General features: G+C 25.5%; 1 protein-coding gene across 3 annotated transcripts in view; it reads right to left on the bottom strand.

The window, feature by feature from the left end:
- The window catches only part of LOC111036153 (potassium/sodium hyperpolarization-activated cyclic nucleotide-gated channel 2), a 45050-nt gene that overhangs the window by 11865 nt on the left and 15180 nt on the right, over positions 1-18005 (bottom strand). Inside the window, exons 2-6 of one of the 3 annotated variants that reach the window (XM_022318074.1) lie at positions 10478-10641; positions 7097-7233; positions 6879-7016; positions 4682-4750; positions 875-1024 (exon numbers count right to left, since the gene is read on the bottom strand). In XM_022318074.1, coding sequence (XP_022173766.1) covers positions 875-1024; positions 4682-4750; positions 6879-7016; positions 7097-7233; positions 10478-10641 — 658 coding nt within the window. The remainder of the gene's footprint in view (positions 1-874; positions 1025-4681; positions 4751-6878; positions 7017-7096; positions 7234-10477; positions 10642-18005) is intronic. The other 2 variants (XM_022318075.1, XM_022318076.1) reach the window with 2 other exon arrangements.

Below are 18005 nucleotides of genomic sequence, written 5' to 3'. Positions count from 1 at the left end.
CAGTAGGTCTGGTATTCATTGAAATAAATTTTAAACAGGAAATATAATAAAATAATTATAAAAATATGACATTGCTTAACTGACACAGCTAATTTAGAAGTAGGTATTATGACTTTGCAAAATTAATAGCTGCATGAAGATGCGACACAAAATAAAGTGTTTTAATTATTACAGACAAAAAGTCTTTCAAAAATGTCTTCATAAGACATAATAAAGCTGTCAGCAAGAAATCAGCCTATACTAATATAGTTTTACTACCTTGAGAGGGTATTTAAATTTATTATTTATGTCTTGATATCGATCAAAAATTTTGTTTACATAATTTAACCCATCCAAGATGTGTCATTTTTAACAATTATTATAAATAAATAATTATTTTTGCATAAGCAGTTTTCCAACCACTGTATTATTTAAACGAATTTAAACCTTCCTTAAATTTAAAATATTAGGCAGGCACAATAATATTAAATATTATGTTTTAATAATTATCATAAAATACCAGAAAAATCATATTTTTTTATCAGGAATTTGAAAAATGAATAATGGTTTTACTTGCAATAAAACGGGTTCATAGTCAGAAAATAGAGATAATTGATATTTCAAATTGTCACATCTAAAACTTATATTAACTATAACTATTGTAAACAATATTTATATTAACTAATTAACTGTACATAATATTATTATTATGTTATCATTATATTAATATCCTTTGCTCTATTAACACATGTTAAAAATAAATTTTACCTGGAGTACGTATTGCATACAATATAATAGTATTTATTCACTGTTCTAATATAATAAGTATTTTAATTTGTTTTTAAATTTAATAAAACTATATTATTTTTAGTGAAATATTTAAAATGTTAATTACCTGTAACTCGTTAATGGCAACCCACGAATTGGCAGGAAATCCTTGTAAGCTAGGAACGAGAAATTGTAGACATCCAGACCAATGTCCAATGAGTAGCATCATGCATATTAAATTAAATATCCTCATAAACACACTGGCCATGTTCAGGAACTATAATGACGATAGTATTATTATTATGTAAATGAAGGCGATTAATAATACCTGCATTATTGTTAAATGTCGCTTAGTAAATCAATATGTATTTTATTAACAGATATAAAACAAACTATACACAAGCGTTGGTGCTATTCAATTTTATTCTATATGTATCAGTACAGATAAAAGGTGTATTATTTAGTATTATTTATTTTAACGCCAATTGCCACAAATTTTGAAAAAAAATTTCAAAAAAAATCCAAACATTTTTCATTTTAAAATAATGTACATATAATGTACAATATACTTCATAATAAAAACACAAATAACTATTTCACTATTCTATCACGTTTTCGAGCAATTTTTATAAAATATGTATTTATATTTTTGCAAGGATATGTTTTTATTTTATAGAAAGTACTAAAGTCTAAAGTAGTAGTAAAAGTACTCTAAAAGTTTTACGTACCATATGCTTTTGATTGTAAAATGTATATAAATTGTTCTCGTAATATATCAAATGTATCATTACTGTTTAAGAAAATCGAAAATTGTATTAAACAATGATTGTTATGAATTCAATATTTGCAGCAGTAGTGTTGTAATTAAAATAAAGTTTATAATGATTACACCTACTTTATATAAATACTTAAAATTCTAATTATTATTGTTAACATTTAAGACATTTAGCCTAATATGAAGTTTTTCAACAAATATTTAAATCTTAAAACTATGAAAAATGCTTATCTTAAACCATTATAGAAAACACTAATAGTTATTGCTCTCAAATTAAAAATGGTACCATTTACATAAAAGCAGCATACAAAAAACAATAGCTTAGGTTTAAAAAAAAAGTCTAAGTACATTTTTTACATATTTTAAATTGTTTTAAATAATAATACTCATAAATAATTACAAATATATAAATGTATCCTCATATTTTACCCCCATCAATTGTTGGTTATATTTTGTATTCAATGCTAAAAACTTTACATAATATTTTTATAAATACACTATGTTATATTATTTCAAATATTGTTCAATAGGCAATAGCCATAAAAGTATCCACAAGATTGAACTTGAATATTTTTGTTAAATTATTTTACGACGTATGAGATATGAATTTTAAGTAAATATTATCAAAGAATTGTATCATTTGTTTTGTTTGGTTCTGGTTCTGGTTCTGGTCCCAGTACTCAATTAATTCATTTAAAGGTTCTAATATTACACAAATTGTAAATTAAAGGTTTAAAGTTAAGTTTGGATAAATGAAAAACCATAATCAAAACTCATTTTATGTTTTATTTAAAGGTATAATTACCATTAATTAGAAAATATTTTAATTTGGATCGGGTTTGAATTATTTTAAGGGTTTTTGGAATTGAGAACCGGTTGTTTTTTGTTCAGATGCAGCCCCGGAATACTCACTCCCCATGTGAGAAATATTTATACTTTATCAATACATTTTATAGTTAATTTTTTTGATTTTTATATTTGTTTAGTGTTTACACTAATATAGTTGTGGTAAATGATGATACTAAAAATATTTATCGAAAAATGAAAATATCAATTAATAAAATATAAAGCATATTATAAAATTATTTATTTATTTAATAAATAAGTAGATGGGTATAATTAGACAATTTCTCAAAAAGTTACATGTCATAATATATATATAAATATATTTATATATCATATAGAAATAAGTACCATAGGTTTAAATTTAATTTCCGTCAGTTCAACTGGCTGCTTAATTTAATAGTAGGTTATTAAAGTTTAGTACAAAATTGTCTAAGTAAAAAGCTGATGTATTGACTGAATTTTACTTTACTATACAGGTCGTCTACCGTTTAAATTGTTTACAGTCCATTTAATGTGATGAATTAAATTCCAACACTTGCAAATATTATTAAGTTAAAATAATTGTGTGAAAATAACGAAAATAAAAAGTTATCATAAAACAAGGTTTTCACAAAATATAATTACGAGCAAAGTTTTTTACAAGATGTCATTGTCATGCATTTGGAGGCTTAAAGTTTATTAAATTATTTTGCTTTCAAAAGTTTTAAGGTCATTAACTCTACTATGCTTACGTGAAGAATTATATTATTTTGTTTGTGAAACACAAGCTCGTTCACTATTGTATCTCACATTAAGATAAAGTTATCAATAATTATTGTGTGATCTACATTTTTCATATGTTCTACTATGGAAAATAATAATAATTTGTATATTATTTGTATAACTATAAGATAATATTTATGTTATAGGTATAATCAATTATTTTCTGTTCTTTAAAAAAATGTCTTAGCAACTAATATGCATTTTTATTAATTATAAGTTGGCAGGTACTAAATGATACAAACAAGACGTAACAATAATATAATATCCTAAATATTTTACCTATAGCATAAACAACTAAATTTGACCGTAATTTTTATACATCAAATTCCTAATATTGTGATTGTATGTGAGTTACATATTACTTTTTTTTTATTAATTTACAATTTCCCCGAAGTATATCATCTAAAACTCATTGTTAACAGAATTACCGTTACACCTCACACATCGTATGATCCGATTTAAATTATCGAAGAAATAATTTAATAAATCGTATGATTATCGTATACTACGATTTATAAAATGATTAAATATTATTTAAAAACTGTTCCATTTGCATTTGATGTAATAGTTGAAAATTATTGTAATGCATGCATTATATTGGGAGCAAAAAAAAAATGATTACATAAACACTTCATATTATAAAGAACACACAATCTGTTAGCGTTATTTTTACCAAAACAAACAATATTCGTCGGAAGTAAAATATACAGCATACACATAAGCCACACAATGATTTCGAATCAAAAATAAAAAAACTTAATATACCTAGTTACAAGAAAAACGAAAAAAAAACAAATATTTACAAAATAATTATTTTAGCAACGCGAGTGAGTACATAAGAATCATATGCTTGTGTGTGTTAAATTGGATGGTTTGGTATTTTGTTAGAAAAAAGGCGTTTCAGTAGCGTAAAGAGTGAGTTTATATTATATGCAGTGGGAATTATGCAGCCAAAATATTCACCAGGTGATCAAACTATGGAAATGCACTAAACAATAATTGTTATTTTGGCCCAAAAGCTGCTTAGGCTGGTGCTGCAGTTGGTGCTGCTCCGTGCGTTAATTATGACGATAAAAACACTTACAAATATTTTATTTTATTGATCGTTACGTTTCAAATTGTGTATAATATAATTCATGTATTATATATTTGGTGTACTATAATGTATACCGCACTTCGAATTAAATTGCGGTTTTAATGAATGTGTCGAAGCCGGATGTGAATATATGGTGCGTGTGTTTGTGTGCTCGAAAAAATGACCCATCCACGTCTGCTTTTGTAATTCACGTCACATATTTTCCACATAGGACGTGGGAGGAAAAACGCGTTTAATAAATCGCCGACAAATCACATTTTTCCTTTGGTGGGTATCAAACTCCGAACAGAAATTCCTCTTCATCGGTATATAATAAAAACGTGTTCAGATTTTTAAGTTAAAAATAAAGTGATGTATATGGATGATGAGTAGGTACACTGAGCTGTAGTGATATAAATGATCACAGAAAAAAAAATAGAAGAAGAAGAGGAAAAACAAGCGCAGACGATTATTACCTTGATCATGGCCCGGCTTTCAATCTGACCTTGTTGACCCGACGACATATCCGATCGTATTCTTAACATCTACAAAAAAAAATAATAATAAACGGAAACAAGCCGGCATGTTAGTGTTCGTGCTGCGAAAAACATACGCGCGATGGTCGAAACAAACAAAATTAAATCTCACGAATTAGCGGTTAGCGACAATATTATAATAAGCTTATCATGCTAATTATTAGAACATTATTTCAATTCAGTTTGGGAAGGTACGAGTTAGACATAATATCAAGTTGGCATTCCTTGTTCATTCAAATATCTTAGACTTAAAAGCAAAATTAAATTGTATTCAAAACGATACAACCTGGAGTATAGGTTATTATATCAAGTGCATTTCCCTCAAACCTATTTTTACTTAAAAACAAAAATTACATAAATTGAAAACAAAACGATTAAAAATTCAAACTAAAATGTTAAATATCTAACTATGTAGTACAAAAAGAGCCAAACATTTTTATATTTTACTATCATGAGTAATGAATGATAATATGAATATTTTATTGAAATAAGGTAGTCCCTACAATCACTAATTTTCGAGTTACCAACAAAACTACCGTTTTTTTCAACAATTATTGGCTTTGCGTTTAACTTTACGGTTTTTCCGATTATTTGTAAAAATGATAGGATTACTTTTGAGCCCTTAAGTTCCAATTAGATCAATGTCTCACTAAAAACCACCCCCATAATAAAATTAAAGAATTTCTTTGTTTAAATGCGATGGAGTATTACACGATCAATTATTTGAGAGAAATAATTGTCATGTACTATATTATCGACGTTGAAATGACTGGACAAAATTTTTTCTATTAAAATGGGATGGACTCATTGCAAAATTACTTTAATTTTATGACATTACATTTTAAATGCATATAACATAAAATAATTTGATTAATTTTAAATATAAAATTGAATTTTTTAATTGCTTCATTCTAACAATTTTGTGTTAAATAATATTTAGTACCAAAACATGCTATGATAATATTGCATAAATTTGAATATTTGTTCTCAGTAATAATAATCTATCGAATATATAATACCTTTAGTAATGGTCGCAAAAGCGTGTTACTCTAAATCGTTTAATAATTTTTTCTTGTTCAAATTATTTTATGTCAAGAATGTGAACATTTTTTGTTATTTAATTTTTTTAATTACATATTTTCTATAGTTGAAATCTATATTTAATTTTAAGGGAATATTATATTTTATATCTAAGCAGTTAAAATAATGTATTACAATTATACTATAGTAATCAACAGCTCTCCTTAAAATTTCACGAATCAATTTTCATTATATTTTTTTACTCCTAATTACTGAAACTTCAAACAAAAAAACCATAAAGAATCAATATAAGTACTAGATTTATTTTAAAATATTTATAAATGTTATTTTTTTATTTGTCAGTTAGTTGTTATGTTTGTGACATGTTTCGGGTTGTAACTTTATTAGGATAAAAAAAATATATCCTACATAACTAGAATTCATAATATTATAATTTATAATGAATGACCATTATGGTTAAGATCAAAGTATTTTTATTTATCATTTTTATTTTTGTTATTGTTGTTGTATTCCCTCATATATAAGACATAAATTATAATGTTTTCTTATCAAATGACCGGCGTGTTATTATATGAAATACAAGTACAGTAAAACTTCTCTATAACGGAATCGCTTGGGAACAACAATTTGTTTTCAGTTATAAAGAGTTTTCCGTTATAGGGAGGTAGAAAATCTATTGAAAGAATAGTAGAAAACTATTGACATTTTCCTTTATAAAGAGGATTTCGTCTTATAGAGGGCCCGTTATAGAGAGGTTTTACTGTAAATAAATTGTGAACAACATACAAAGGGCCAATCATTGATTTACTTTTTTGAAATGTTATGTAATAATACTGTTAAACATGTCTAATGCTAATGACCGAGACCACTTTGCATCAACATAGTACACAGTACAGTAGAAATCGCTTATAATGACATTCAAGAGACCAGTAAAAATTGGTCATAATAACAGATTTATTGTATATAATACATACATATGTTATATTGAACACCCAAACATACTATTATGCCAATTAAATTAATGTACAATTTAAAAATTGTTTATTATTTACATCCAAAAATTACGTAGCTTATATAATATTATTAAACCACTTACGTATACTTCTTCCCATTGATTCACATATCGCACCAGTCTTGATAAACGGAGTAATCTAACTAAACTGAGTAGCTTCGCAAGTCGAAGAATTCGAAGAGCTCGACCAGCGTGTAAAATCTGTATACCTTCACCCACATCCTGTATACGCATAAATAATGTTATGTATAACACTTTGGTTATTGTTATCATTAGTAAAAATCGTAATTACAATACGATACCTGATTAAACATAAGAAATAGATAATCCAACGGAAGGGAACTAATCAGATCCAAGAAAAACCAGGATCTCAAGTAGTTTCTAGCTATCAGTTTTGGTTCTAATATCACTTGTTCGGAATTGTCCGTTTGTAAGATACCTGTAAAATAATATAATACGAATATTTAAAGAAACATCTCAAGTAAAATATAATATACCTATAAGCAAGCATTTAATATAAAATATGTGTTATAACTTCTGAGTTAAATATTTTGTACCTAACGATAGAACTTTGAAAAATTAATATTTTATCAAAAAAATATACGTATTATATAACTGATTGAACTTAAAAAATTATACTATACATTTTTGGTATTACTTTAAACTTTTATTCTGATATATTTTACAAAAATATACGAGAATATTTTGAATGAAAAAAACTATGAATACATACATGTAAATATGTAATATTACAGATAAACGGGAATATCTATAAAAGAAAAATCGATCTTATATTTTGTTAATTTTAGGTAACTACTTAATTATTCAAAAACGAATAACCATAGATATTTTTAAATTGTTCACAAAATATATTTTATATTATACAAGTTTGTTTATTATTTGTTTATTTTTCGTAACATTTTAGCTCTTTTTATACTTTTTTCGATATTTTATAATACATTTTGGAGAGAAAAATGTATGGCTGATCAATAATCTTCAAAATGTAATTTAATGTTCTTTAAAAGTTTTATTACTCAAATTAGAAAAATATTCGACAGTAAATGTACATTGGTTTATTATGAGTGTTTGAAGTTAAAATTGTGGCGAAATGTTGACAAAATCATGGCAATTTGCATATTATTTTGTACTTATCAATCTGTATAAATTAAGGCTTAGCAATTAAGTACAAAATTCTTCAGTAGCTAGTTTTACAGCATTCTAAAATATAGAAATTACACTGAGATAATTTTATTTAATAGAAATTTCAAGTTTTAATTTTGACAAAATTGAATTTTGAAACAAAAAATAAATTTAATTATTACGATGTAATTTAAAATATAATAACTGTTGTGAAAAAATATTTTTATTATTTTTATTTTCTAAGCCCAATCCATTTTTCAAATTAATTTGAATCATTTTCGACTGATTTAAGGTATGTATTATTATTATTCCATTTCCTCCGTTCTTGATAATAATTATTAGCAAAAATTAGTTAAACTTACATTATTAATGAACGGCAATATAAATAGTTAATAAAAAACAGGTAGAAATATTGTCAGTCTTCATTTCTGCTAGAAATCGATGATGATCATTGAATCCAAGTTTAACACACCCATTACGGTGAACTATTTAATGGTGAGAAACATTTAAAATCTACTGAACAACTTCCTTGGTTTATTTTTATTTATTAACTATAAGACATAATTTTTTTGAAATGTGTGCAAACTTTTTCAGGACGTTAAAATAGTTTATAATGTATAAAGTACCTATACGGTTTTATACAGATAAATATAACAATCGTATCACAACATTTCTTATATTAAATCTACAAAAGATGTTCGTTGGGATAATAACGTGTCTCATAATGAGTTTGTTTTTGAATTTCTATAACCTCTTTAAATCACCACCCGGTGGATCGTGCTGATATTGGGTGATGATACTTCAGTTGTTTAATATTAACGATACATTTTAGGTAGGTACTAAATATTCAAAAAAAAAACAAACACTTAATGACGTTAAACTTATACCAGAAAGTCAGTAATCTACTTTCGTTACCACAAAAAAAAAACAGAATAAAATACAATTTCTTATCCAGTTATCATTGTACGAAGGCTACGAATTTTCAATTTAAATTGAATAAACATAAACACTACTTAATAATGTGAATGGAAATACTCTAACAAAATTAATTCATAATTAGATAAGTTGTTTACCGTCTTAAGAATTATAAAAACGCTCTTTGCATTTTATCATTATTTGCGTATTAAGCAATTAATTTTATTTCAACGATAATTTTTTTCATATAATAATATAAAATATTGTTTAATCTAAAAGAAATTTTTCAAAAATTTATCTTTTATAACGTACATAATATCAATATATTGTATAGTACGTACATAATATATTCACCCACAACATTTTATTTACAGTAAATATGTGATTAAAAATTACGAAATACAAATTTAAAAATGTATTTCATTAAAAATACTATACATACACCGCTAAAAACGAAGGTCAAGAAATTTAATATTCCAAATAAATGTAAATATTTAAAACTTGAAGTATAATTACCCAATAGGTACTTTAGTGGCTTTACAAAAATAATTACAATTTGTGTATATCCTTGTATTAATATATTATGATCGTTCAACGTAACTTCTTATAATAATACATTAATACATTAATACCACAACACGTTCATCATTCTCATATATCTAAGTGTATGCCACTCCCTAATAAGTTAATTACTTGATACAATTATAATCCATTTTAGTTTCTTAAATAGTTATATATATTTTATGTCGATAACGTTTAAGTTTTAATTCCAATACACAGTGCTTGATAGGTAATAGTTTAAAACCACATTTTTTCAAATAGTAAATGTAACTTAATAGAATAAGAACATTACCAAATTTACATTTAATAAACCATCGTTTAAATAAAAATAAACTGAAAATAAACTATTGTTTAAAATGTATAGTAGGTATTATCATTATTTTTTAAAATACATTATAAATTTGAATTATGGCAATATATTGATGCGGTCGCATTTTAAAATTTTTACTTCAACTACACAAATATCAATTTTATGACAATATAATCTTTTTAAAAAATGTATAATATTAAATATGCTAATACGTATAACTTAAAGATGCATTCTTTGTTCAACGATATTATTATATTTTCATATTTAAAACCATTGCATTCATTAAAAGTTAATAGGTTGAAGTAGGTATATTAATGATTATTTTTGAATCATATTTAATAAATTTAAAAAATCTTTTAAATTTTTGCTCTCATTAACTTGTAAATTGACTAATTAGGTAATGAAAACTTACGACTTTTGTAAGATGAGATAGGTTCAAAGCAATGTTTTGATGTGATGCTGGCTATAATACTATACTATACTGTACTATACTTTATCCTAACGTCTTCTTTTATCATTAATTCGTATTCACAGACTAACAATTGAATCCATATTATGCGTAAAAAAGCAGAGTATAAAGGAGTAAAGCTAAATGCATTTCATTAAATATAATTATGTTTTTTTAACGTACAAATCGGGAACCATATTGATACAGAGTTTACATCTTCTCAATATCATCATTTATCAAAACCTTAGTCTCATTTTTATAATCATAATCTTCATTTATTACAAATATAATAAATTATTACTACATTACCAGTTCTAAAGTTTACGATAATGTCCACGAGAAATATCGTATCCGATAAACAATTAAATATTATCCATCTTGTATCGAAGTCGTCGTTGAAAAAAGATATTCCAACCGGAAGTATAATCAAATTGGCAACCAATAACAGGAGCATACACAAATCCCAATAAAACCTGCAACAGAAACACATAAAATTATGTATAACGAACGAAATTTATTACACAAATCATTTGCATAAATGTAATGAGTTTACATTTACTTTTGCATAAACAATACAGCGGGAGTAAGTAAATATTAAAGTTCGTATCCACATAAAATTCTGTAAATTTCAATTATGAGAAAGAACTAAAAAGTTTATTTCGTTTGAAAAATGTAATTTATTCTATTGTGCATAATATATAGAACGCCAAGATAGCAATAATTATTCAATGTTAAACATTCGATTTCGCTGGTAAACCCGAAAATTAACATAATCAAAAAATGAAAATGAAAAAAAAAAGTTGTTTATGTGATGCGGACAATTTTACACATTTTTCTAAATTTAAAAATGGTATAATATTATGTTAATAGTAGTTAGTACCTCCAATATATATACAGGACAATGGAACAATAAAATATTGTGCACGTACATGTTTCATATTAATTATATCATAAAATAAAAACGTATAACTACGACACACTATACGCAGAACAATTATATTTTAATATCTACAATAAACAGTACTATATTTCAATCCTTATTTCAGTTTTAACATAACATTTAAAAACAAGTACCTATATGCTTACCTACATATTATTATCGTATATCATCACAATATATATAAATTATAATTAATAATATACAATACCTACACTATAATTAATATATTACTCAAAACATAATTATGTGAGTGTTAGCAACAACTACTGTGAAGTAACTATAACTTCCAGCTATTAATTTTAACGTACTAAAAATCACAAACAAATTATTTAAACAGTTAATTTTTTCCTTATTGTTTTGGGTATCATAACAGTTTATCAAATTAATACATTTTCAAGTGAACATTCAAAATGATTTCTTTTCGGGAAAAATCATATACCGAATAAATTTTACCAAGTTTAAACTAATCGTACTGTCTCATACATCATCTTACAAGAACCTAAAGCAAACAACTTGTCTCGTTTTGTTTCCACGTGTCACGTCTCCATCACATAATAATTAAGATTGGTGGTTTGTGAAATTTAAAACAAATATATCGATATAACTAGAGTCAAGAAAAATAAATTAAATGATTGTGTTGTTTACTTTGATTTGAATCTATTTGAATCTAACTTTGTTAATACATTTTTTAAATCATTTATTTATTGCGCATGAATTATGTTTTTAGGTTATTTATTACAAATCAAATAATCAATGATTGTTTTTATATAGCTTTAACATGAAAATAAATTAATTGCAAAAATTGTTTATTAATTTATTATTATTTCAAAATTTGACTGTAGGTATACAGTGCCCAGATGATAATAAGTATAATTGTTATTTATGATCATTTAATATTGTATTGGAAATTATAATAATATGTTAGTGTTGTTAAACACTAATCGATCACATTTTTTTCAATACATAACTGATAAGTGATGACAATTACAATTAATACATATTATTATGATTAGGCGTTTTTTAATTATTTATTTTCTATTAAGAGAGTATGTGATATGTATAGGTCACACATACATTGTGACGTTCGAAATTGTTTTAAATAAAAATGTCTCATCAAAGAATTGCTGTAGAGCTATATAATACACGCAGACTAAACACATACATGTGAATGGTACATCCACTGCAGTTGTCATATTAACATATACTATTTTTAAGCTAATGGGTGACGTCCGTGAACTTATTAGACCTTCAGTAACCATTAATTTTAAAAATTTGCAGACTTCCTTAAAAAAAAACACGAACACGTGTTTTAAATCGCTGACATGCACAAGTATAACATGCATATATATACATAAATACCATAAAATATGTACATTGTATGTGGTGTATCTATTACGTTTATTTTTTTTTTTTTTTGGCATAGAAATACAAAGTATAATTAGTTAATTCAAATCGACAATCTGAGCATGAATACAGAAGAATTTAACAATTCATCTCAGTTTTAGAAGTTATAGAAAAAAACCGAATGGGTCAAAAAGTATATTAGACGTTCCACGTAAATAAATTGTAACGCATGTATGTGTACTTATCGCACATGTCGACTGTGGTTTTCTAAATTTACGTAATTTAAACGTTTGAAATGCCTAAAATTTGTACCGGGTACTCACCCAAATATATTTATAAAACATAATATTTTAGTCATAAATAATTATATTGTCACAAATATAGACTTCTTCAAACGTATGAAGTTATTTCAAAAGTTAATTAAAAACATGTACCTATATAATTAATATAATACTGTAATAAGTATAATTGATGCCTCCTGCCAACTGATACGTATTATGACATGTCTAATATGGTTCTCAATAAGACGATTATAATTTGTATTTGAACAAATGTTTAAAATAGTCAAAATATTACCAAATTAAAATTTATACAATTGAAATTTTTCTCGGGGTTTTTTTTTTTAATTTTGGCAAATAAAAATGTATTCAGATATGATATTATATATATTTTCCAAACTTCAGGATAAAATTCAGGGCTGAGCGGTTGTCAGGAAAAACTCGTTTACAATGAGTTTAGATTAAAAGGAACTGTTCGGGCAAGCTGACGAATACATTTAAATAAAAAGGACGTGCTATTGAGAAACGTGCACAGATGGTTATTTGTTTCTTTCTTTTTTTCTTTATATATATATTTTTTTTGTTTGCTGTTAGCAGGGCGCGTATGCTGGTATGAGGGGAGAACATTGACAAACATGGTTTAGCCGACTGAGACGAAGAAGAAGAAGACGTCTCGGATTCCTGTGTTCGCGTCGCAGAGATGAAAAAAAAATAAATACACTATTGCAATTTAGAATACTTGACAACAAAGGTCATTCGGAAATAAGGGTTAAGGATAATGCTACTCTGAAGTGCAAGAGGAAGTATACCTATATATAGGTATATACATATAATAATGTACGCATGCACTTTCCTAATTATTTGGATAGCTGCGACGACGATCTGGGGAAACGTTCAAATGTTTTTAATGACTCGTTTATCGCAGCACATTTTTGTCTTCAGATTTACCGTTGCTTTAATAATAATTGTATGGCCACTAAATAGTCCCATTATGACGGCGTACGCAACACATTTACTGACCCTGAAGTTATTGTTTGACAAAAAAATGACAAACTAATTCAAGGTACTGTGAGAAGTAACTCTCTCGTTGACATCGTTTTAAGTACAGACGATTAACTAATCACTTGTGAACAGTCTAAAAAAAATATTACCAAACATACTAATATATGATAGACACCGAAATTCGATCGGCTATAATTACAATTTACAACTTACAAGACTTTCGAAATCGTTTGTCCATAATTATCATTTTAGTTTCACACATCAGTCAAATAACTATCATGATAACTTATTTACAAATTTATCTAAATTCGTATGGTTGACTACCTTTACATTTATAAAAATATAATAGATACTAACTGAATAACTCAGCTTCGCCCGTGTTCGATTTTTTTTGTATTGCAACTTATTTTTTATATTACGTGTAGAGATTACTTTTAAATCATTACCATTATTAATATTATTACTATAATAATTGTTATTTATTATATCTCCTTGATTTATTAAAAATAGTTATTTCTGAGTACTGCTCTTAAAAGCTATACAGTTTGATGTCAGATTTTAAATAATTTGCTTGAGTAAACCAATGATAACCATTTATATACAAGACAAATACTAATTTCTTCTCTTACTATTATAATTTTCAATCAATTGTATATGTTATATAGATAGTACATTTATTTATTGTTTAATTTATTTACACCTATTTATCATAGACAATAATTCTGGATTATGTTATTATATTACCATCACTAGAGTATCATAATTTTATGTTACTTCGTAATTTTAATATTACACCTAATGAAATGGTTAAAAAATTACAAATTTGTCTTAACATTGCTTATTTTCCAATCTTTTAGATATATTATAACTTTGATTTCTTTGGCCATTACAAACAATTAATATTTAATAATAATATTATAGACTTAATATTAAAACTGAAAATAAACATTACAACTAAAAAATATAATAATAATATATTTATATTGTTACCTAATATACAATATTATATAATAATATGTGATCTGAATTGACCAAATAAGTAACACTTATAATGGCCTATTCCTATTCGTAAATCTCGTAGTCATACTATACATTTTAAAATGTTCAAACTTTATAAATACTTAGTGATTTACAGAAACATAAAACAGGGTTTAATGTTTAGTTAACGGTGGAAATACAATTATAATTAAATAGGAACTAACTTTCTGGTTAATTCTCTGAGAGTACATAAAATTGTACTCAAGAATTTAAGTAATTGTTATATATATAGGTATATCTTCCATGTATTATTTATTTGAAACTAGTTACGAAATGAATAGTTTTTGCGAAAATTATAATGAATGGCACATATTATATTAGTGTACATACATTTTAAGTGAAAACTTTGTTGTATTTTCATATCGACTGATACTAGTTTTTTCATGTTAATATTACCAAATTGTAAAATGTAAATAATTACTACACAACAATATTTTAAATAGTTCTATTCCTCTCTCATAATATTAAAATAAAGTATTTATCCAGTAACGAATTCCAAGTTCAAAAAAAAGTAGACAGCGAATACTTTATCATCACAATGTTGAATATCAATACCTATTATTCGAATATTATTAACTTTCGAACAAAATACAGAGGATTCAAAAACAACAGCTTTAAAATTAACAACATAACAATATGATTTTCAGTACCAACCTACTATCGGAAAGATTATTTCATTAATTAATTTTCCTATAATTGCATTTATAATTTAAATCGAAAAATATCGTTTAATAAAAACATTTACCATGCATAGTTATTAAATATTTTTAATAGCATTACTATAAATTAAATTATGTGCTGTCATAAAATTAATATCAAACATTATAAGTATTTTTTTTGTTTTCAAATTGCATACTGAAATTGGTAGTACATATTTTTTACAACATATATTCTCCATCATTATGTCAAATTTAAAAAATGTTGTGTGGTATACATTTTTAGTATAAAAGTGATATGATATGAGTTATGGCTAATTTTAGTTTTTATACTGTATGCGTACAAAATTATACCAATAAAATTTAAGAAAACAAGTTAGTTAGTAATTTATTTAAATTGGATACATTTGCAAATGTAAAGGTGGTGGTAAATATTCCATTTTGTTTGTATTGAAAGTAGGTATTAAAAATTCAATGGTGTCTTTATCTTTTCCTCTGGGATTGATAACTAACTAAAAAACTAAAAATATCACTAAAAAAAACCCTGATATTTTTATCAATTCTCATTCGAGTAAAAAATAAATTGACAAATTTCTGTGATGACCAAAGAAAATGATATCACGTTTTCAGCCATGCTATAAAATTTGTATTTTATGAAGTAGGTACGAAAACGTGGCAGGTGCCTTTTTGACCATATTATAGGTAGTTTCTTTTTTTAGACTTGGCAATCCTAGAAAACAGTAATTTTGTAATTTTAATCATTTAAATTTGAAATTAACTTCCGGAAATAATAAACAGAAGTTAATTAACGGAATTTACGAAAAAATACAATTTACAATATACGCCTCTGCGTTCCACAACAAATAGTAGTATATAATATTTGTTCCATCTCAGCCAATTTTTACATGGGGGATTTCAAAAGTTCAACCAGGAATGTTCCTCTCATACATATATTTTTACACCGTGTAACACAAAATCTTAATATTTTTTAGTAAAATTAGTTCCTTAACAATTTGTATTCTTGTATTACTTGAAAAAACTATTTTGGGATTATGGAAAGGTTTTAAAAAATAAGAATTTTGTTCAAGATATGTTTTAAACATTTTGACATCATGTGGTAATATTTATACATCAAACATTTTGTGTGAGTGACAGATTAACGGTCAAAAAAACGTGTAATTTTTAGGTAAAAATTGATTGTGAAATTACATAATATATTATTACACTTTTTTAAGAACACTATGATTTTGTGTAAAGCAGTAACAAATATATTATGTTTGAGCGGAAAATTCTGCCTTAAACTTTTAAAATTTTCACAAAATTATTAGTATACACTTTAAAATAGTAAAATTTTTACTCATGTATAATTTATTTCATTGTTTCATTGTTCTTAATAATATTTACAGAAAATTAAATTCGAGAGCTTCAAAATGTTCGTATCAACAGATTTAATAATATCTCCTACAGACATATTGCCAGTTTGTTTGTAAGCAATATATTCTACTGTGAACATCGGAAAATAAAAAAGTCTAAAATATACGTACGACCTGTCCAAACTCCGAAGCAATAATACAAAATAATCTGAATATCAATGAAAAAATATTATAATATAAATAACAAAATCCTAAAATGATGAAGTTCAGTGAATGTAAACCATAGATTCTTAACCTTTTTTAGGCCATGGGCCCCTTTGAAATATAAAATATAATCACGTATCCCCCCCCCCCCACAAAAAAAAATATTAATTTAATGATAATACTAAGATTTAATACAATATTCAATTATTTTGATTAATCACTTTTTATAATAGTTTATAACAAGTTTTAATTTGACATTTGCTTTTTTTTTATTTCATTATTTCCTTGAATTTTGGGACCGTATTGGACAGAGCAATTCGCATATCGTCCTTAATGTCCAATCGATGTCTTTTTTTAGTTTTAATTGTGACCATTGTAGAAAATCCAGACTCACACAACTATGTAGTAGCGAATATAATGAGAGCTCACGGATAAGCTTTCGTCAACGAACACCAAAATTCGATTACATTTTTTGTTTGAAAACCGGGGTGTGCAATTTCTTTTGATCTCAAATCAATCAACTCATATTTAACAAGGTCTGAATCATTAATATTGCATTTAAGTCTACTAGAAAAGAACTGTGCGTAACCATATTTCTGCTTTCCAGTATGTAAAATCAAATAATTGCCAAATACACTTTCAAGCACATCACAATTTGCGTTTTTATGGAACTGAATAAAGAAATATTATTTTTTTAAAACTCGTGTTGGAAATTCTGATACATTTTCCGATTGAAGTCTTCTTTTCCAAAGGGAAGTTTTATTTACAAATGCGTTTATGTTTTCTGACGCTATATGGACGCCTGTCACTGCTCGTCATTGAATTGATATATTAACTTACCTTTACTATTATATATTATAAATGTACAGTTTCTACTTTAAAGGTTCATCAAATGATATTATGAATTAATTTCAAACAAATTTATTTTTGGGTTATTTAACAAAAACTCACAGCCGACCTGTGGACCCCCGAGTAACCATCTACGGACCCCTCAGGGGTCCA

Source organism: Myzus persicae, unplaced genomic scaffold (assembly GCF_001856785.1).
Source record: "Myzus persicae strain clone G006 unplaced genomic scaffold, MPER_G0061.0, whole genome shotgun sequence".
Lineage (NCBI taxonomy): Eukaryota > Metazoa > Arthropoda > Insecta > Hemiptera > Aphididae > Myzus > Myzus persicae.
The sequence above is the reverse complement of the archived record's forward strand: the minus strand, read 5'-3'. Positions and strand labels throughout refer to the sequence as shown.